The following is a 21116-nucleotide window of genomic DNA, read 5'->3' on the forward strand; positions in this document are numbered from 1 at the left end:
TGACAGTAAGTGATGAAGATAGTGGAGAAAAGAAAGATCTCAATAGGGTTATGCCACAAAACACAGAAGAATCTTCTACAGAAAGAAGGGAAAAGAAAGAAGGAAAGATTCAGATGCTGCACTCTGATGAAAAGATTTGAACCACAAACTGCTGAAAATAAAAGGATGCATATATGTTCTGTTCCATAATACTGATCTACCTGATAATATCTATGTAGCACCACTCTTTTATTTTTTTTCTGAAACTAAAATTAACAGATTTCTACCCTCAGTGCCTCTTTCCCAGGCAGAGCACATAGGGATTCTCGAAAACTTTACCTTTTTAATCTTTCATCATCTTACAGCATCATTATCTACCTTTTGCAGTGAGACACTGTCCCCTGGATTTTTTTGTGATTTATTTACCAGGTGTTTACCTAAAGGAAAACACATCCATGATAGGCATTCTAGCCCCCAAAGACAAATGTTCCCATACAGTTTCTGTTAAAGAAGTCCTGCAGGTAGTGTTTGTCTTCACACATACTAATCCCTCTGGATTTCCAGCTTTTTGTAAATAAAATTATGACATGGTTTCTAAACAAGCCACATCAAATCCACTGGCTGGAAAAAAAAAAGAGTAAAAGACTTAGAAGTGGAAAAATTCAAGGTTTCAACAGAAAAAACCCAAACATGGCTACCAATACCAAATAAATACCATCTCCTACTGAGGGTACCAGTAATTAGAAACATATAAAACCATATGGCTGCTCTGGAACACCTTAATAGAGAGAATGGATTTGACAAGAGCTCAGACATGACTTCCAAGCTAGAGTCTGCACAGAGAAGAACAATGAAAAATGCAACAAGACAACCACTTCGAAACCATATTCTTGGTAACATCTGAGCCTAATGTTCTGCTGACAGAAACAAAAAGTGGCAAGTAGTCTCCATCTGGTTATTTGCTTGCACCAAACAGGGGCCTTGCAGAGAGCAGTTTCCTGCCATTGGTATGCAAGTATTTCCTAACAAGTTCACTGGAGTAGAGTACAGGATTTAAGACACAAAGCAGTAGCTATAATTCACACAACTTAATGTTTGTTCCAAGTCACTGAAGATGAAGTCACTGAATCTGAGGAACAATCTTCCTTACATCACATGTAACCCAGCATGTATCTAACAGAAACCTATTTGCTGACTGTAGACAAACTGGTCAAATTTGTGGCAGTCAAAACCCATCACATAAATACTCTGATGCCCACTGGGACATTACACAGCTTAGCATTACCTCTCCAATGGATTTTTTCCACTAGCCTGCTCTCAAGACTTGGAGATACCCAGGATGTCAGCATAAAGGACCACTGCTGGGTCACTGCTCTAACCAGAGCCGTGGAGATAAGGAGAGGTCAGTCAAATTATTCTAAGCAGGAAAACTATGAGCCCCAGTAGAACCATTTACACAGACACATCCCTGTTTGGCTTTCTCAGGTGATAAAGCTTCCTGTCCTCATTAAGGCAGTGTGCCTGGTCTGAAATGTACTCCACTTCTAGACATACACCATGCATAAACCTTGTCTTTCCTTCCTGCTATGAGGATAAACAGCCTGATGGTGGTCAGTGCCCTTCAGCACACCATGAGACACAATGCTGCAAGTCTTTAGCTTTGGAGATGTTATTTCTATAAAGCACCTTGTGGGAATGACCAGTACATCTGTACCTTTAGGATCTACACAGGCTTCTGGCTTTGTTGCCACATAGGCTGATACTGTAAAAACCTTCTGAGGTCATGGCAGCAAGCACAAATTTAGCAGAATATTATCACTACACTGTTATCAGACAAGAACAGCTCAGATAAAGCTATCAAGCTGGCATTAATATCAAGATTGAATCAAATCAAATCCCACACTTCCAAAACTTCTACGTATTTCAGATTTCCTCAGCAAACAATTTGATGAGTAATTTGTCTCATGTGACAGGAGCTCAGCTGCATTAAGAAAAGGCTGGACTTACCCTTGTATTTGCAAGGGGTTCCTGACCGGCCACTTCTACACCTTACACCAAATATAAATTGTTTGGTATCACTCAATGGTTCATAAAGCTTACATAGTTCAAATGTCAGGCCAAAGCACTGAATGAGAGTGAGCACAGGAAGAATAAAGATGAAATCTTTCTTTGTACAAACAGAATAGATGTTTTTTCTCCTTTCTAGATACACCAGGATTTCCTCAGAAAAATCATCTAACCACTGCTTGTGGAGACAATAAAGGCAACACATCCTACTTCTATAACAGGCAAGAGATTGCCAGAGCTTCAGGGAGCCTGGGAACAGTTAGAATAAAGCAAACCCTGATCAAAAGCAGAGATTATATACCCTATCACAGAATGCATTTGGTGTCTGCACTTTTTGTTCTTGAGGAAAGCATGGAAAAGCACATTTCTTCAGAAATACAGAAGCCTCATGGAAAATTCTTCAGTTAGGACATATTTTTCTTTTCCACCTTGGGTACAATTTTCTTCTTGAAAGCCACATCCTCTCAGTCTTTCATCTGAAAAGACTATAAGTGGAAGTCCACTTTATTCAAGGGATTTTGGTGATATACAGCCACACATCCAAAGACAGATCAAGGAGGAAACTGTTTAGTCCCTGCCTCAGCAAAAGCCAGAAAGCTTTCAGCAAGCTGCTGTGGAATACAAGTTTGACAGCAGATTTCAAACCTGGGCACAGATAAGAGACTCCATAGATTTAGGAGGTCTAGCACCACACATTAAGACTAAACTGCCTTGTAGTGATTGTATTATTTTCCAATATTTAGCAGTTTAACATATCCATTGGTATAGATTTGTAAACTGTCCATCTCAGGAGCTTTTGCCTATTCTCACTGTAAAAGTTGGTAGAGGAAAGAGCAGATCTGTCCTATCAGACAGATCAAAAAGAATACCAAAAAAATCTGATTACAACTTCTGAAGATCAAGTAAGCTGGCTCACCCAAAAAAGGTCACCTCAACAACATGACTAATAATATTTAGGTAATCAAAAGTGACAATATTCTTAAATACTACCATGGCAGCAGCTGTGTTATAAACTGGAAAATCTAAAAGATGACGACGTCTGAGTTTGAAGTTTAGGAGACCTAGGAAAGGAAAAGGTAACGACAGGCATAACAAAAACTAATGAGGAACATAACTGTGAAGATAATGAAAGGAGCAAAAAGTCCACTGGTAGATGCAATGAGTTTTGAGTCCTGAAGAATTTAGTGTGTGAAACTATGCACATGAATGAAGGGGAAAATATACACATACACAAACACAAATATATATATAAAGCTTATTTTAAATAAATGTTAGAGTGCTTAGAAATAACCCAGTAAATACAAAAGGATTATGATGTACGTTGCAATGATACCAAATATTTATTTTTCTCTTTTAGTTTTCATTTTGCAATTACATGAAAAAGCAGATGGAAAAGCTAGCTAAGCCATTTTGTCTCTTTATGCAAGGGCTCAAAATATCACAACAGAGTATTTTATCCCAAATGACCCCCCACTATAAATAAAATAATTGTACCCTGCTATTTAGTGCTTATCCATAAATCAGGTCCCACATACAGTAAAAGAATGGACGATTAAGCTGACTACACTTTGCTTTTATTAGTTTCAATTCACGTATTTAGACAACCACATTGTAGTAAAAACTTTATGGAGGCATAGTGTAATCATAAATAATGCAACTTCACAGATTTGCAGCAGGCAGTAGAAAACAAGCTTGTGTGCTAGCAGTACCTGAGCTGCAGTTTAGTGAAATGTATGTCAAGCTTCATCTCCTTCTCAGGTGATGCAAATCTCCTAGGAGAGTGACAGTGCTGACCAGTAAATAACATTTCTTTGCACTGCAGTCCATGCACATCATGATTTTTTTGAGTGACTTTACATGGTAGCACTCATTACTAAATCAGATACTATTTTTAAACTCAGAGCACACAAGATGTGGTGTCTAAGGCCCCTCCCTGTCACAACAGAATATCTGTAGGACAGGCAGATGTGGAAACATGGTGCCATCTCAATCCCCTCTCACAGCACAGCATAAACTGCTGACTCCCAGGAAAGACAACAAGTGTGAAAATACTTGCAGACTACTGATTTTTCAGGAACTGTAGTCATTGGTAAAGTCTTTTAATTTTACCTTGAGAACTGTAGTCCACCAGTAAGCTCACACTGCTGGGGGCTCCTTGCTGGCTCCCATCTCCACATCATTGTTTTCTTTTCAGAGGGACTAGAAAGTCCTTCACACAAACAGCAGCTACAGGTGTGGTGCCAGGGAAGTTTCAGGTGTTCTGACAACAGTATAAACTTTAAAACATTCACAGCTCCAGCTAGCTACTCAAGATGTTATCCAGCACAGGGCTACTTCACACTTATTTCTGATGCATCTTGAGCTCAGGTGGAACACACTGAGGATCAAAGGTGGTGCTCACTTGAGCAGCCTCATGGTTTTTGGAACAAGATGATCTCTGCTTTCAAAGCCAGGGCAGAGAAAAGAGCCCTTCAGAACTGATGGATATTAGCACTAGTCTTGGAGTTTAAATATCTTAAATTGTATCACCAAAATGCCTTCTTGATATGCTAGGTGTAACAAACAAGCAAGTCCATGAGTGCAGGAATGAGTATGGAAAGGGGATGACTATATGGTTTTGTGATGGAAGGGAAACTCATGCCCTATTGAAATAATATCTAACATAGTCTACAAGCATATAATGTCTATAAATACATGCAAGGGGTGGGATGGAGGGAAAGGAAAGGCAGGATAGAGATGGGGAGGGTATGAGATCCAGATCTGTACTCCCATGGTGTGCACATCTTGTTCATGGCCAAAGTTAAAAAGACCTTTCCTGAGATGCTCTGTGACCAATAGGAGGCCTCCAATACACATTAAGAATACATCTTCCTCACAAATCAGTCTGCCTCTTGAAGAGTTCAGAAAAAACAGAGGGTGAGCTGCTGACTGAAATACTTATCAATGTATCAGATTGTTTCCTAGCAGAATATAAGCAAATTGCACCATCCTTCTAGTTGATAGTATATACAATTGTTCTGCCCATCACAAATCATGAATGATATCCTTGGATTTGAGAATAAAACTAACTGCATGCATTCTGTGCTGCTCTAAAGGCCATCATCTGTATGTGAAGTACCTGCATGAAGGGTTACTGACTCTGGCTATCAAAGGTTTTCAAGTAAAAGCCCTCACTCTGACTGACATGCATCCATTTTCAACAAAAAAGCAGAGAAGGAAAACAGAAGCAGCACTTGCTGCAAACACAAGTGGATTTTGTTATTGGAATAGGAAGCATCTCATTCTGTGGAAAAAGGTCTCTGGAAATACATAAGGGCATGAGTGAAGACATGTGAGAGGATTTTCTGGAAGCTATGTTACCCAAGTGTTTGCCACCTAGGACTACTGGGCATGAGGATAAATATGCATCCAAACATCTCTTTCACAGTTTGAAAAACGAAACTACTGGGTGCAGAAGACCTTGCTGGTATTCAGCCTTAGAACATCTCCTAAGGTATGCTAGGGATGAGATGGGGTAATGTGACACTTTTTTGCTTTTTTTCCCCTCCTCTAAAGCCTAAGCTTTTGCCTGCAAAGTCATCTGGAGAGTTTGCTGGAGTTAGATCACCAGAGTGATCCAACCAGAGACAGAGCAATATCTCACTTTATCTGGAGTGATCTATGTAACCACTGCTTCTGAAGGCCTTCACTCCTGTGGAGCATGCAAGTGGCAGGGCACTGTAACAGTAACATTCTTGACTCATGAAGGAAATCTTCAGAGAGACATCATTACGTCAAAAGAGATGTTCCAAAGGGCAAGACACCAGCCAGTCTTCCAGCCAAGATCAGAGGTGGTAAATCTTCCCCCAGATCATCTTGAACTTGGAATTGCAGTTGCAAAATTCTTTTAAGTCTAGGATAAGCATTCAGCTTCCTTTCCTTGAAACAAGGTCACACTGCCTTTAAGTATAGCACAAAGGTGGTAAGACATGAAACAGATTTGTGCCCTATACTTTAAGGCATGACGTCAGTCTCAGAAGCCAGGGCTCTTTGACTGGTGTTGCTATTGTCCTGTTAGATAATTATGGCAGATGGTAAAGGAAGAGCTCTATTTCATGTTTATTGAAAGAGATTGCAGGATCCTTATCACAAAAGCTACTTTGTCTTGATTTTCCCAAACAGTCCTTATCCCCAGCAAGAGATTTGCTAACAGGTGAAGTACTTGTCCAGACTTTGAATTTTCTTTTGGCTTCCAAACTGGACTTAGGCAGGAAACTGGAGAAAACCATGTTTTTTAATCAAACAAGCTTTATTAATACAAAGGGTGACCTCAACTGCCTTAAGAAAACAGCACAAAGATACACCTGGCTAAGATTAGGTTGTAGAAAGCAATTCCTATCCTCTTTAGGAAGTCTTGAAAAACTATACAACCACCAGATGACAGAGTAAATTAGATACTTCTTGGATCCACAAGTAAGATCAGTACTGGTAATGGTAGTGCTGTTTCTTCTCCACTGTTCTGTGGCAGCCCATTTTCTCTCTCACCATTGAAAGACATCACCCAAGACAGGCCCTAGAGGCATCCTAACTCCTCTTGGTCTAAAGGTATGAACACAGACAACTGTCTGGAGGAAACTGCTTAAAGAAATGAATTTCACACTGAGGATTAGTTTCAAGTGCCTGTGGCTGCCCCTTGACAGTGGCTGTGAGAACTTTGTCAAGGTCACATAGGGCAGAAAAGGAGAAAATCTCTTCCATACGAGGAATCTGTACTTGACCAGAAATTGCCAGGGCTCTTCAGAGGAGTCATACACCTTAGAACCTGCTTTAGAACTTCACCTGAACTTCAATTTTCTTTTAGTTTACCCAGAAGCAGCAAGAACGACAGTCTGAGGCTGATAACCTGGCTCAATTCAAGGAAGAACATCTCACAGGGAAGAACTCAAGGCCAAATTGGCACCTGCATCTTTAGAATTAACCCAATGGTGCAAATTTCCACTGGGGCATAGAAAGAGACCATTCACTATGAGCACAGAATCACCACAGACTGCTTTCACAAGAAAATAGTATAACAAATTAAAGAAAAAAAGCCCAACTTTGCCCCAAAGGCAGGACACTTCCTCACTATACTACTTTTTGACAAAAAGCAGACATTCTCACTGTGGGAAAATGTCTATATACATAAGCCACAATATAAAACAAAACCTCCATGGGTGGCTCAAGACTGCAACATAACCTTGGAAGACATTATTGGCATATTACTGAGTTTAAGACTGAAACCAGACCAGAAGAGCTGGTGGGTGACAGAAATTTCAGACTGCTATAGTGGAAATCAAATCAAATCAAAAGTTCTGTCCAAAGACTGTTTTATTCGAGGACCTTTTGGTCCATTTGCCACGAGTGAGACAGCACAGCAGGAACAGATCTGCCTGGCTGCAAAGGTCTTGGATCTGAATGACAGAGCCTCTCTACATCCTAACTGTGAATGCAGACAGAGATTATCCCTTGACACAAGAAAACAAAGATGAGGAGGAAAGGTGTCACAAGGGAAATATAGGAAAGAGTACTGATGTATGCAAGTAAAACCTGCACAAGTCTGGAAACTTTTTTAGGAACCATATGTTTCCAAAAATACCACCAAGGCCATCAGACATTCATGGAGCATTTTGTTTTGTTTTCAAACATGGTATCTACAAGTCAAGAGCAACATATATTACTATATCATTAAAGGGGAATAATTTCAACCAAGCATAACAGAGACAGGCAATTACAGCTGTGCACAGTGCTAACAAATGTAACATTCTAGCATGCTAACTGCTGAGATACAGGAGCTATTACTGCTCAGCACACAACTGAAGAACAATAACCAAAAACATAGTGTGGTAATTTTAAAACACAATACAGTAAATCCCACTATTGTAACAATTGGACTACTCAGAACAGCAGGCTGCTGGGCATAAATCAGTACAATCAAAGATGGCTTTAAAGCCAAACGATTGTACTGCAGCAGTTTCTTGAAATAAGTCAAGCCAATTAAAAAAAAAATGTGCTTTAAAAAAGCCACCAACTACCTATCAAGCAGCAGAATGAACACTTGCTTTAAATGCACTAGATGAAAGGCAACCTATTAGTTCCTTTTTCAAACATTCATTGCAGTCTTTACCTGGCTAATATGTACAGCAGAAACCTGAGCAGAACACACAGATGAGTGGCTTGGAGAGTTTGGCAGAGATTTGCAAGGTCCAATTGAGAGCTGCTGTTTCTTCCTTGTTGCAACAATCTTCTGAGCAACTATAGAAAAACAAAATATACAGGGAGGTAAGCTGCAGCACACACTGGAAGATAAAGTATGCCAAAAGTACACAGAAAGTATAACACACAAAAACAGAGTTTTCCTTTGTCAAAGCTTGCTCCAAAAATTGACCGTAATATATCCAATTAAGATAACAGATGAAGGTATTCAACATTAAGCCCCATGTGAGGCTCCAGTCCTATTCTCTACATGGATGAAATTGTCCCAGAACTCTCACTTCACCAGGTAAACACCACAGAACCAGGAACTGAACTTCCAAGCAGAAGGGGAAAAGGCAGGTGCACAGGTTACAAAGGCAATACCAGGAATGCCGTAACAAGTCCACTATATGCTTATAATATCACACTTATGGTAGTACATATTTTCCATTCCTTTTTTGGATGTTCACCTTGCAGACAGAAGATAAGCATGAGCAACACTTGACTCACAACACAGCTCAAGTGCATCTCAGTGCTGTTTCCTAGCAGGATCCTGGAAGGTGTCCTACATTAGAGCTTGACAGTTCATTAGCAAAGATATTACCCCCAGTCCAACCAGGTTTAGTTTGCTCTCTGCTGCTGAGGAATACAATGGACTTTTTAAAATTATGGCCATTGCATAAGCACAATCAGTCTTGGAAGCCACCAGTTTGAAGTGTTTGAAACTACAATAATCAGACTAATAAAACATAAAGGGTCCCTGACACAGAGTATCTGCATTAGAGATGCCACAAATCACATCCCATTCAAAATTCATTATGCTAAGATGCTGCACCATGATTCCTAGTTTTAGTTTTAGTTACTTAGCAGCACAAGCACCACTGGAAAAATGACAGATTTATTTTGCAAATTAAGAAATTTTTCTACAACATGTAAAGAAAAGCAGCATTTATGAAGCAGAGATAGGAAGCAGAGTCATTAACTTGTCCATATAATCAGCTTAACAGACTCAATATAAAAATAATAATAAAAAATATAATAACAATAATAATAACAATAATAAAAAACAGAAAAAGGACTCATCTGGAATGCAGCAATTTCCATACATCTCCTACAAGTCTTCAACTTTAAAAAGCCAAACTCTTTTCGATGTTTTTTTCTGTGACACACTGGAATTTCATTTCATTTTGCTATTTAGCTTTGAGCTTAGGGAAGAGCTCTTTTTAGGTCATAAATACCTACATTTAAAATCCTTTATGCTACATTTGTTGTCTACCTTTTGGGTCACAACTTAAAAATAAACAAAACTTCAGTCTTCAGAAACAGAGACTAGTGTAGTGCGTAGGCAAAAATACTACTAACAAAATTTGGCTTCCTTGCATGTACTATTCTTCATAAAGTGATGTACTTTCTGAAACTTGTGCAAAGGAGTCTATAGTCACTTGAACTGTCATCCCCAGTCAATGAGGCAGAAAGGAAACAATTATTGGCATCTACTTAAAAAGTCACACAAACTTGTTGCAATTAGACTGAAAGCATTCAATCTGTCTTGTATAGAAAATACAAAGAGATTTTATGTAAATTCCAAGACTACTTTTCTTCAATACATTATAATACAGGCAGCAACTCAAATGTAACTGTAATAACAAACTGGTCTGTGGTTTATGCTTTCATGTAAAAGAACAATGGCTTAACCATGATTTAGTGAGAATACATTGTTTAAAAAAAATGGCTTGCACATATTCAGAAGCAGCTTCATTAGTTACATCCCACCTTCGATAGGCCTCTTATCATACTGAAAGGATGATATCAATTAATTTATCTTTCCCTGGCATATTGATCATAACCTTCATCAGCTAATCATGTTTAAATGACAGAGGAATATCATGGCACTCTGTCATTTCAGACCCATTGGTTTATTGATCGGAAGCTTGCAAAGCCATATATTAAAATATTTTAAAACACATTAGTGAATGCAGAGAGCAAACCGAAGGTCAGAATTTAACATATCCACATGGATTTGTCTTCATCATATGTGGTAAAGATCTAAATTAAGACCAAAAATTAATTAAAAGCACACATGAATGAAAACCACCTTCTCAGCAAAAGCTTTTGCTCTCTCATGGAAGTGGTGATTAGTCAAGGAAAATATTTACCTCTTTCCTTCAATCTGAATATAGGTGTGTTTTTAGCATCACATTAACATGCATGCAGCCCTGCCAAATTATCACTCTAGGAAGGCACAAGGCAGGAAAACCCAAGATAATCTGAACTCACCTACTCAAATACAATGTTAGTTGAGAACTACAAAACCAGACACTAAAATGAAAAAAAAAAAAAAAAAAAAGAAGCTGTTATTCTAGAAATACACAGGTTAGCATATAACTAGAAGTATGATCCACAAAACAGCTGGAAACAAAACCTTACACAGAGCAGCACAAATGAAAATTTATCCTGTGCAGTGTAAACATGGTAACATTGCAGCAGAAGATCTACCAGTACCTCCTCAAAACTGTGCTACCAATTCTGGAATAGATAATTCTTAGCCTTAAATTTCTTAGCTTGTCCCTGTGTTAGAAAAATGATCTGCCCCCTAATGGAAATCCCCTTCTGAGCTGCCAAACCTTCCCAATTCCCCCTCCATTTCGGCAACAAGGCAAATATTCCCTGCCAGAGCAAATTCCTCCTGCCTCTTCTGTCTCTTCATTAGGCAACCTGCTTTCCTTTGAGACACCAAACAGTTTTTGCTTCTTTCATTGCAGTCCTGTAGCCGTCACTCCATAATTAGATTGCATTCAATATTCAAGTGCTCAGGGCTACTTGCCCCTGGATATGATGGTGATAAGAGCTTCAGAAGTACCTAAAGGAGTACCCTGACCCTTCAAAGTTTGCAACATACAAAAGACATGACTGATCATCTGTGGGGCAATTGCTGGACTGTCAAAAGACCTACTGTGCTCTTTCTAAAGCTACCTTGAGAGAAGAGATGAAACCTAAATCTTGTCCATCAGAAGTCAATAAAAGGGGTTCAGCACATATCTCCCCAGCAGTGCTGCTGCAAATTCACATTTTCTACATCTTCTATTCCAGAGAAGAAAGCCCTGAAATACACATAACTTAAAATGGCTGGCACTGAAAACCTCACAGATCTGCTAACTCCTGCTGCTGACATCTTCAGACACAGTAGTTAGGAGGAAAAAAAAACACAGTTAAATGGTTGTGTAGCAAGAGAGAAACACACCATAATTATAAGAACTTATGCCAGATCCAGAGAACAGCTATGCTGTACTTCACTACTTCACCTCCAAACCTGTTTCCATTACATCTTTGTTAGGACTTAAAGTAGCAGGTGGCCAGGACAAGGCAGTGGCAGGAAAAATCCTTAAACCAAGACATTTTGTTTCCACAGCTACAGCTATATACAGGTTCACACTGGACTTAAGAACAACTTCGTCAGAGAATTGCTAGATTAGGAAATGTCCACAAAGATGAATTATTTTTCCAAATGGCAGTGCCACCACCATCACACTTTAGGCAGCTGAGTGGCTGGGTGGGACCTCTGCTGAAAATTGCACAGCAAGAAATATTGCTCTTCAGGAATGCCTGATGCTATGGCCTTATGTAAACATAATTTTACTGTTAATAATAGCCAACCAGTGTACATCATTAACCAATTTAAGACTACTCAGAGACAAAAACTTCAGATTAATATTGAAGTGCCTATAATTGAAATGTCAGCCCAGAGGAAGCTATACAATTAAACCAAACGCTCTTCTATAAAGTGAATAGAAAATCAAGAAAGCAGAAATATTTTTGCCCCAGAGCTTTCAGGTTCCATCTCATCCAAAAGATGATTCAGTGTTTCTGAATTTAAGGCAAATATACTTGCTAAGATTTGTTTCTAAAGCAAATGAACAGACTCAATCTATGTGGCAGACATAAAAAATAATCAAGATAGTGACAAGCATTTAAACTATTTTTAAAAATCAATTGAATTCTCTCTACTTTTATATACTCAATTAAGCTATCAATTTCAGAGAGATTTTTATTGTAAGCCATTAACTGCAGTATAAAAAGCTAAACCAAATTTATTTGTAAAGTCAAGACCTCTTCTGCAAATAAATACAGATATATTGAGGATATTTACAGTTACAAACCGGCAGAACCGGTGTTTAGCAAATATTTGGGTTTTGAGGAAGACCAGTGCTTACTTCTTATATATTTAACCTAATTTCATAAGTCAGAATGACTGGAAGCTATATTTTGCTTTTAGGTCTTGTTAATTAAAAGCAGGTGAAATTCCTGGTCTGCAAGATGAATAAAATGTCTAAGTTTGGAAAGAAAGTTCTTGACCTGAATGCCTCTTCTTCCATGCCTGACCTAACTCACCAAAACAAAATTAACCTTCCCACCCCCTGTCACTTTCACCTCCAATTGCTACTTTTTGTTAGTTGAGCCACTCATGGGTGAGCCACCTATTAACTTTTCTCTGGATAGTTACTGGAAGGATAGTTACCAGGCAGGAAGGCTCAGTGGTCTATAGCTGCCTCGGAGCTGGAAGGCAAAGTTGCAGCACTCCAGCTCGGCAGATCTGCATTCCAAACTACAGCTGTTTCCATTTGCACGTGGGAAATTACCCAGAACGCTGATTTTTGCCACACAAAGCTCTCCTATTCCACTCCTGACAGTGTGGTGCTGACGGCCAGAGGACTATCACTAACGGGAGGAATATCAGGCCACCTCCACTCCCCAGAACCCAGAGCTGAGCTGCCATAATGCTCCATTTTGGAGCTAATCACCATTAGAAATACTGTTGCCAGAGTAACTGCTCTGACAGAGCTGTCTTTCCTGGGTTCAAAGGGCTGTTCACATGTCAACTTCTCCAGCAGTGTGAGGCTGCTTTGGTGGGGGCAGCCAGGTCTCTAAAATCTCATTAGCACAGCTTCATTCAAGCATCAGGACAAGAAAGGAAGAGCCCTGGGGGGAAAACGCTCCTTAAAAGAAGACCAAGACACAACAAGTAAGACTGTCTCATCTAGCTCCACACCTCTTAAAACTGAAAACACAAAGTTACCTCTGCATCACCTAACAGATGTACTTAGGGAAACCTCATCTAGCCCAAGAGCAGAGCTCTGTTTTAAGGCGAGTCCTGGAGAACATTCAGAGGTATCAACAATGACATCACTGCTCTCTTTCCCAAAAGGCAGTGAATAGAGCTCCCTTTATGCTGTTCTTTACCAAGCAACATTTGAACTAATAAAAGGAAAGACTTCAAGAACACAGTATCTGTAACATCTGGCATAGATATACAATGTATATTCATAGTATATATTCATTTTACCAATACAATAGTACTGCATACTTAAGAGATGCAAAGTCTTCTTGAATTACTACTTATTTAAATCAAAATTGGTTTCTCATAAAAACATGTATAATACCATTTATCTCCACTGTGTATCTGAGTAGGAAGAAACACCACGTTCAGTAAAAACCTGCCATATTGTGCAAAATATGGGAATGCGAGCATTGGGTAAGTAAATTTTTGTGGCAGTAGATTTCCTTCCACTTACTGCCAGAACACAGCTTTCAGCTGAAGCTGGAATGCTTATGGATGACTGCAAAACAAAAGAAGGGACAAACACCCATGAATATCTATTTTAACTGCGGGACAAAAAAATAAATCTGAAATGTACACAAAGCTTACCTTTCATCTTCAAACACCACCTACCCCCACCACCTCACAGCTCACTTTGAACAACAAACATCATTGTGTCTTTGTGGAAAGTCTCTGTTCAGTTCATATCAACCATTAGGGATTCCTAAAAGGTGAAGAACTAATTTTAAATGAAACCCAAATGCTCTTGCTGATGGGAAAAGTTGGACCTCTGAAAATGAATGTTGGCTTTTTTTAATTCTCTGACAAATTTTAATTCTTGCAAACCTGTGGGTTGGAGTCACATTCATGACCAGTACTGATATGACTGCTTTTACAGACCATCAAGAGAAATGGGCTGACAAAAAGCAGAGAATATTTACCTTGGTGCTACTAGTGCTAAGCAAGGTGCTTGGTAAGATGATGAGTAAGTAAGAGTAACCAGTATCTGCACCATACTGGATCCTGAGAAGGGCATGCTCTCACTGTACAGAGAGCCAGAGCCCACACTGATACTTGGAAGTGTGAGCAAATTGATGTTTCATCACAAGGCTTACATAAGAAACCTGATTCTGTTTAAGTGATACGAATTGTGAAAAATGAATTTTACATTAGCACAAGGTCTAAATATCTGCCTGGCGCTTAAAATCACAAGGCAAGGAAAGAGCTTCAGAACCATCACAAAATTTGTAACCCTGCATTTTGCAACACCAAGCACGAGGGCAAGCATTAATTCCATCATCTGGCTTGACCCCACACTGCCCGAGTCCCTCCTGGAGCTGATGTGGTCAATGCTTGCTGCCTCCCCTCCTTTATCACTTTATTACTTTGTTCCTATAGAACAGAGAAACTAATACAGAGATAAGTATCCCAGCTAGCACCTCCAGCCAAGAATATGAACACTGGGGCATAAATAACTTAGCAGTGAAAGAATTTGCACCTGGGAACACATAGCCCAGGAGTGAATTCAGATACATGGTAAGAGAAGAGGCAACGGGCACAAGTTGCTCCAGGGGACACAAGAGGTAAATTTTTCACTATGTGGACAGTCAGACATTGGAATGATCTCCCAGGGAAAGTAGTGGATTCCCCCACTTTGGAAAGTTCTATGCCTCAGCTTGAAAAGGTGATGAGACACCTCATGCAACCTGTAGTATTAGAAGGGTTGGACAGGATATCCTTGAGGTCCCTTCCAATCAAAAATTCTATGACTATGATTAACTAATTACTGCACAAGGCCTGGTACCTAAAAAAAATCCCAGTAACCTCAACAGAATCCGGTAGGGAGCAGGAGAGGGAAAGTAAAAGCATAACCAGTATAACTAATACGTCAGCGAAATCATGCTTCACCAGATGAACAAAAATAATTTGGGCAAATCATGCCTGACAAACCCTGTGGTCTTCTAGGAAAAGGTCTCAACATCAATAGACAAGGGGAGAGCAAACGACATCATCTACCTGGACCTGAGCAAAGCCTTCACCACAGTCCCACACTGTGCCAGTGAACACACAGTCCCAGTTAATACACTGGAGTCCTTGTGGGAGCTTCAAAGTTACTCCCAAAACAGGAAGACAAGTTTGAACATAAGATTCTGAGTTCCATTTATGTCATAATATTTAAACAAATTTATCCTCATTTATGTATCCTCATTTATCAGTTACCTTCTAGGGCTGTTAATTTGCTGGAAATGAAGGTATTGTGTTGATTGCTTCTATTAGGAGATTTAAGCACTGACTTTAATAAACAGTTACCTTCAGGATGGAACAAAGTCAAGGCTACTCATGTTAATTTTGGAATGAAAATATCACCAGGACAGTGAAGCATACAAGCTATGAAGTTAGCAAAACAGCAATATAGCTTCTGCCAAATACAGATCAAGGATAAGCAAAGCCATGTACTTTGCTTATAGGTATTAGTCTTCACTTTTTTTAATGTGGGATAGTTATAACTTTAAGCTGAACATAATTGTTTGAGATACCCATTTATATTCTTCTGGGAATGATGGGCTAATACACAGCTCAGCAGCAGGTCTACCTGTAGCAGAGCAGGCTCTTTAAAGCCAGCTCAGACTCATCAGGGCTGTAACTAAGCAATATGAGAAATGTCTACATCAAACATAAAGTGCATATCGTTTTATTATATTATTACACAGCTTCCTCAAAAGAGCTTGGAGTTGTATCTTATTACTGAAATGCACAATTCTTTCACGTACTAAAACTCCTCAAAATTAGATATTTTCCAACAATTACAAGGCTACCTCAAAAACCAAGCAAATAGGAAGCAATATATATGAACAAAGGAATTTTATACTGAAAGATATTGTTTCATGATCACATTTATTAATAACAAAGTTGAGTTATAATAGGCTCGTTCAGTGTTCATGATTCTAAAATATTTTAATACAGATCTCCTTGAAATAGATTTATAATACCACCTTACTGGTTACCTTTGTTTTTATGCAATGGTTTAATTGAAATACACATTTCAGCTCTAGCTCTCAAAAATAATAACTGATTTTGTTTTACCAGATACAAAAATACAGCTATAAATAAGTGTCAGTATGAAATCTCTCTAATCAATGCCTATTTTTTTTTCTTCCACAGGTAATTATCAGTAACACTGCATATCATTTATTCAACACCTTTGATGGAAATCACTGTCTCGCAAGATTTAAGTAAACAAATATATCAATAAATCTGCTAAAAAATCTGGTAAGCATCTGACATCTAAAGAAATCTAAAAAAACCCCCTATGTTTTCTCCACTACTCAAACTGTATTGCAAGCAGAAGCATACAGCTTGAGGATTTCTAAGTCAAACACTGCTTCAGACACACAGGTAAAGACTTTTGCCCAGATTTACCCAAGCAATAATTTATGAAGCTCTCTTGATAGTTCCATTATGAGGGAATCAAACAATAAAATCTGGTATTTCCCACACAAAGATGCAATATTAAATACAAAGGTTAAAAAACATTGAAAAAAAATTTTAAAATCCAACCAAACCACACCCTGAACAAACCAGAAACAGAAAACAGGACATTGGAATACAATGTCAAAACGATGTTTTGTAATATGCCCATTTAATAGGTTTTTACTTATCTTTGAAAGCAAAAATTATTCAACAAAGCAGTTGTATGTTATTTAATGTCAAAGGACGCAGAATTATTTATTAATAATATCAAAACAGACATAAAGAATGCAGCAATACCATGCTTAAAAATTTTACCACATAAAAATTTCACATTTTCAAGTAGCTTTGTGGAAAGCCCACTTTGCACAGCATGCTATGAATTTACAGTTTCCAGAGACAATGTTGATGTTTTCTAAAGATTTAAGCACATCCAATAAGCTCCCTAACAGCACATAGAAGGTCAGAAACTTCTGGTTACATTGGTGAGAATCAGGCCTACCCATCCTTGTAGAAAGAAATAAGTTTATTCACATTTACTAAACCAAATTCCCATTCTGTCTCGTTCAGAGAGTTCTATTAATTCACCTGTGAAGAAAAGGTTTTGTTACAAAAAAAAAAAAAAAAAATAGAATAATTAAAAAACCAAATTCTTAAACTGCCAAAATGATTTTAAATAGTTTTCTAAAAATGCAAAGTCTCTAAATCAAGAGGTGCAACTGTGCCAGACCTATACACAGCCCGTCCAAAACCAAAGGCTGCACTCCCAGTGTAGCAGAGTGAAAAAAAGTAATTTGTGAATAGGAATGCTATATCTTCAAATTCTGAAGTATTGCAGCAGCCCTAAAACCAGCCTATCTGTAAGAAACACAAGTTTGGATGCCTTAAGAGCAGGTTTAGCAATGCCTTCAGGAAGGATGAAAAGACTGCAAGGTAACTGTGAGCATGAGTGACAGTCTCATGGTTTGCCCCATCTCAAAGTAGTCCAAACCTTCTACATAAACACCCTGTCCAGCCTGAACTGGCAGAAAGCAGAGAGAGAGCTAATTCCTCAAGCTGCAAAACAAGCAGAATGTGGCTGGAAGATAGGATAAAAACCAGACTGCAGCTTAAGGACACTCCAAGCACAAGCAATACTGTCCATCTTTCTGATGCTCTGCTTGCTAAAGTTTACTTGTTCTTGAGGAAATGTAACTAATTTTATTCAGCATTTAAATATGCTCTTTGGCATTTATGTATTAGCTACTTAGCTAATGAATACTCATCATTTTGCACTGGTATTCCACAGCAATTTTTTAACACTCTTCAAGAGTCACTTTCAGCCAGTATTTGAAATAATCAGATGTGGCTCTCTGTTAAGTTGGTTCTCTTTTGTTCCCACATTTTTAGTATCAAGCTTCATATATGCAGAGCAATTGTAATGCATATGTTTAATGAAACCCAGGGCTTTGTCTCATAACCTGTTATGGAATTTTCCCTGTCACTGTGTGAGGTGAGCATGATGAGACCGCTCCAAACCACAGCTTGATTAATAAAACCATATAATTGAAGGCACGCTTCAGTTCTGTACTGATGGATTAAAATTAATGGCAAGCTATTTCTGTCTCCCCCTGCCCTCCTGGCACACCTGGTAGACACAGTCATACAGCAGACCAAAAGCTACAAAGCAGGTGATTTACACGCGGGGGTTTGATTTTCAAAATGAAAAGTAACTGAGGTACTTTTAAGGCATTCAAACTCCTCCCAAAGACAACAATTTCCTGTATCAAACTAAGTTGCAATGAGAAACCACACACTGTGCAAAGCAAAACCACAAACATCATGGCTTCTAAAGACAGAATTAGGTATATCACCCACAATCAAAATCAAGAAATTCAACAACGTTCTCACATTTCATAGCAAAACCTTCCTCAAAACAAGCAACCAGGGATCTAAATAAGATTAACCATAGCACCTTAGCTGATAAGCTCATTTTCCATTAAGTAATAAAAATCCACCTCTCAGATGCACTAATTCCCACTGGAGACATTTTTAAGCTTACTAAGACTGCTGCTTCACTCACAGGTGAGATAAATCATAGAGTGGTATCATAGAATCCCAGACTGATTTGGGTCAGAATGTATCTTAAAAATCATCTAGTTCATCTGCATGGACAGGGACACCTTCCACTAGACCTTGCTTAAAGTCCCATCCAACCTGGGCTTCAACACTTCCAGGGAAAGGGCAGCCATGACTTCCTTGGGCAACCTGTTCAGTGTCTCATCACCTTCAAATTAAAGAATTTCTTCTTAATGTCTAACCTAAATCTCCCCTTTTCAAGTCTTAAAATATTTCCCCTTGTCCTCTCACCACACACCCATGTAAAAATCCCTACCCCAGCTTTCTTGTAGGTCCCCTTCAGATATTGGAAAGTCGCTGTGAGGTCACCTCAGCGCCTCCTCTTCTCCAGGCTGAACAACCCCACCTCTTTAGCCTGGCTTCACAGGGGAGGTGCTCCAGCCCTCTGATCTCCTCTGGACACATTCCAGGACCTCTATGTCCCTCTTATGCTGGGAACTCCAGAACTGGACCCTCAAATCATCAGAGTATAGAGGGGAAGAATCCCCTCCCTTCACCAAATTTCTGTGCTTCTTTTGATGCAGCCCAGGACACAGGTGGCTTTCTGGGCTGCAAGAGCACATTGAGGGCTCATATTAAGCTTCTGGTCCACCATCACCACCCCCAAGTCCTTTTCCTCAGGGCTGTCCTTAATCATTTCTCTTTATAATCTGTATTCATGCATGGAATTGATTTGACCCAGGTGCAGAACCTTGCTCTTGGCCTTGTTGAACTTCATGCAGTTCACATGAGCCCGTTTCTCAAGCCTGTTAAGGTCCTTCAGGATGCCATCCCTTCCCTCTGGTGTGTTGGCTTCACCACACAGTTTGGTGTCATCAGCAAATTTGCTGCGGGTACATTCAATTCCACTGCCCATGTCACCCACAAGGATGTTACACAGCTCTGCTCCAACCCCTGAGGAACACCCCTTGTCACACCTTTCCATTTGGACACTGAGCTATTGATCACAACTCTTTGGGTGTGGCCATCTAGCCAGTTCCTTATCCACCTGTATTGTCCCAGTTTAGAGATCAGAGTGTCATGTGGGACAGTGTCTAATGCTTTGCACAGGTCCAGGCAGATGACATCTGTTGCTCTGCCTTTGTCCACCAAGGCTGTGACCCCATTATAAAAGGCCACCAAATGGGTCAGGCAGGACTTGCCATCAGTGAAGCTGTCACCAGTCACTCCTTTGTTATTCACATGTCTAAGCAGAGCCTTCAGGAGGATCTGCTCCATGATCCTGCCAGGCACAGAGGTGACACTGACTCCCCTGGAGTTCCCTGGGTCTTTTTTTTCCATTTTTGAAAATGAGAGTTATGTTTCCCCTTTTCCAGTCAGCGACACCTTCACCAGATTGCTACGACTTTTAAAATGTGATGGACAGTGGCTTTGCAACTTCATCCACCAGTTAATCCCAGTCCAAAATCTATCTCAAGAAATCCAATAGCAGATAAAAAGTCAACTACTTTATTGCTGAGGGCTAAATTCTTTGTTTTTCTGGCTTTATGTGCATTTAACTGTCAGAAAAATAGTTACTAGCTCGAGTAGAAGCATTTACCATAAATCTCACAAAACATATAAGCCCCCCTTTGCATTTTAATCATTTGCTATCAGTTACAATAAGATTGTATTAAAAATTTAAACTGCCCTACTTAATGCAATTTACCTTCAAAGGTCCATTTCCAGAGAATGAATTCGAATGATATAAATGTCAAACACTTGATCAGATTTATTGCAAGGAAGAGTATTTCTCTTGATACAGATCTGACAAGTGAAGGCTAATAGCTTTAGTTTTATTACTTTTTAAGCACTTAATGGGAAAATTTAGACATTTTCACAAGACTTAGCTCCAGCAAGAATGGTACATTTACAGAATGATAGCACAGAAGAAAGCTGTGAGCTCTCTTTAGAGATGACCAGTTCAGCAGTGTTATTAATGGAGAGATTAACGTTAAGTATTTATCCAGTTAATTTGCCAAACACTTAAGCCTGATGCCTTTCTGCTAAACAGGGACAGGGAAGGGAAGTGGAAACTGCCAAGTATCTGTACCAAACCGGGGCCTAAACACACAATCCTAGAGGAAGCAAACTGAAGCCACACTGAGACTGCACAATAAGAAGCTAAGGATACTGCTACAAGTATAAATTAATGAGTTGTTGAAGGTCATTAGGGGATACACACTAATTATCCAAGCAC

General features: G+C 39.2%; 1 protein-coding gene across 10 annotated transcripts in view; it reads right to left on the reverse strand.

Moving 5' to 3' along the window:
• AGAP1 (ArfGAP with GTPase domain, ankyrin repeat and PH domain 1) overlaps positions 1-21116 on the reverse strand; it is a 346938-nt gene that overhangs the window by 183048 nt on the left and 142774 nt on the right. For all 10 annotated transcript variants that reach the window (XM_071747095.1, XM_071747094.1, XM_071747093.1 and 7 more), the window contains one exon: positions 8189-8316. In XM_071747095.1, coding sequence (XP_071603196.1) covers positions 8189-8316 — 128 coding nt within the window. The remainder of the gene's footprint in view (positions 1-8188; positions 8317-21116) is intronic.

The sequence above is a fragment of the Heliangelus exortis genome, chromosome 6 (assembly GCF_036169615.1).
Source record: "Heliangelus exortis chromosome 6, bHelExo1.hap1, whole genome shotgun sequence".
Lineage (NCBI taxonomy): Eukaryota > Metazoa > Chordata > Aves > Apodiformes > Trochilidae > Heliangelus > Heliangelus exortis.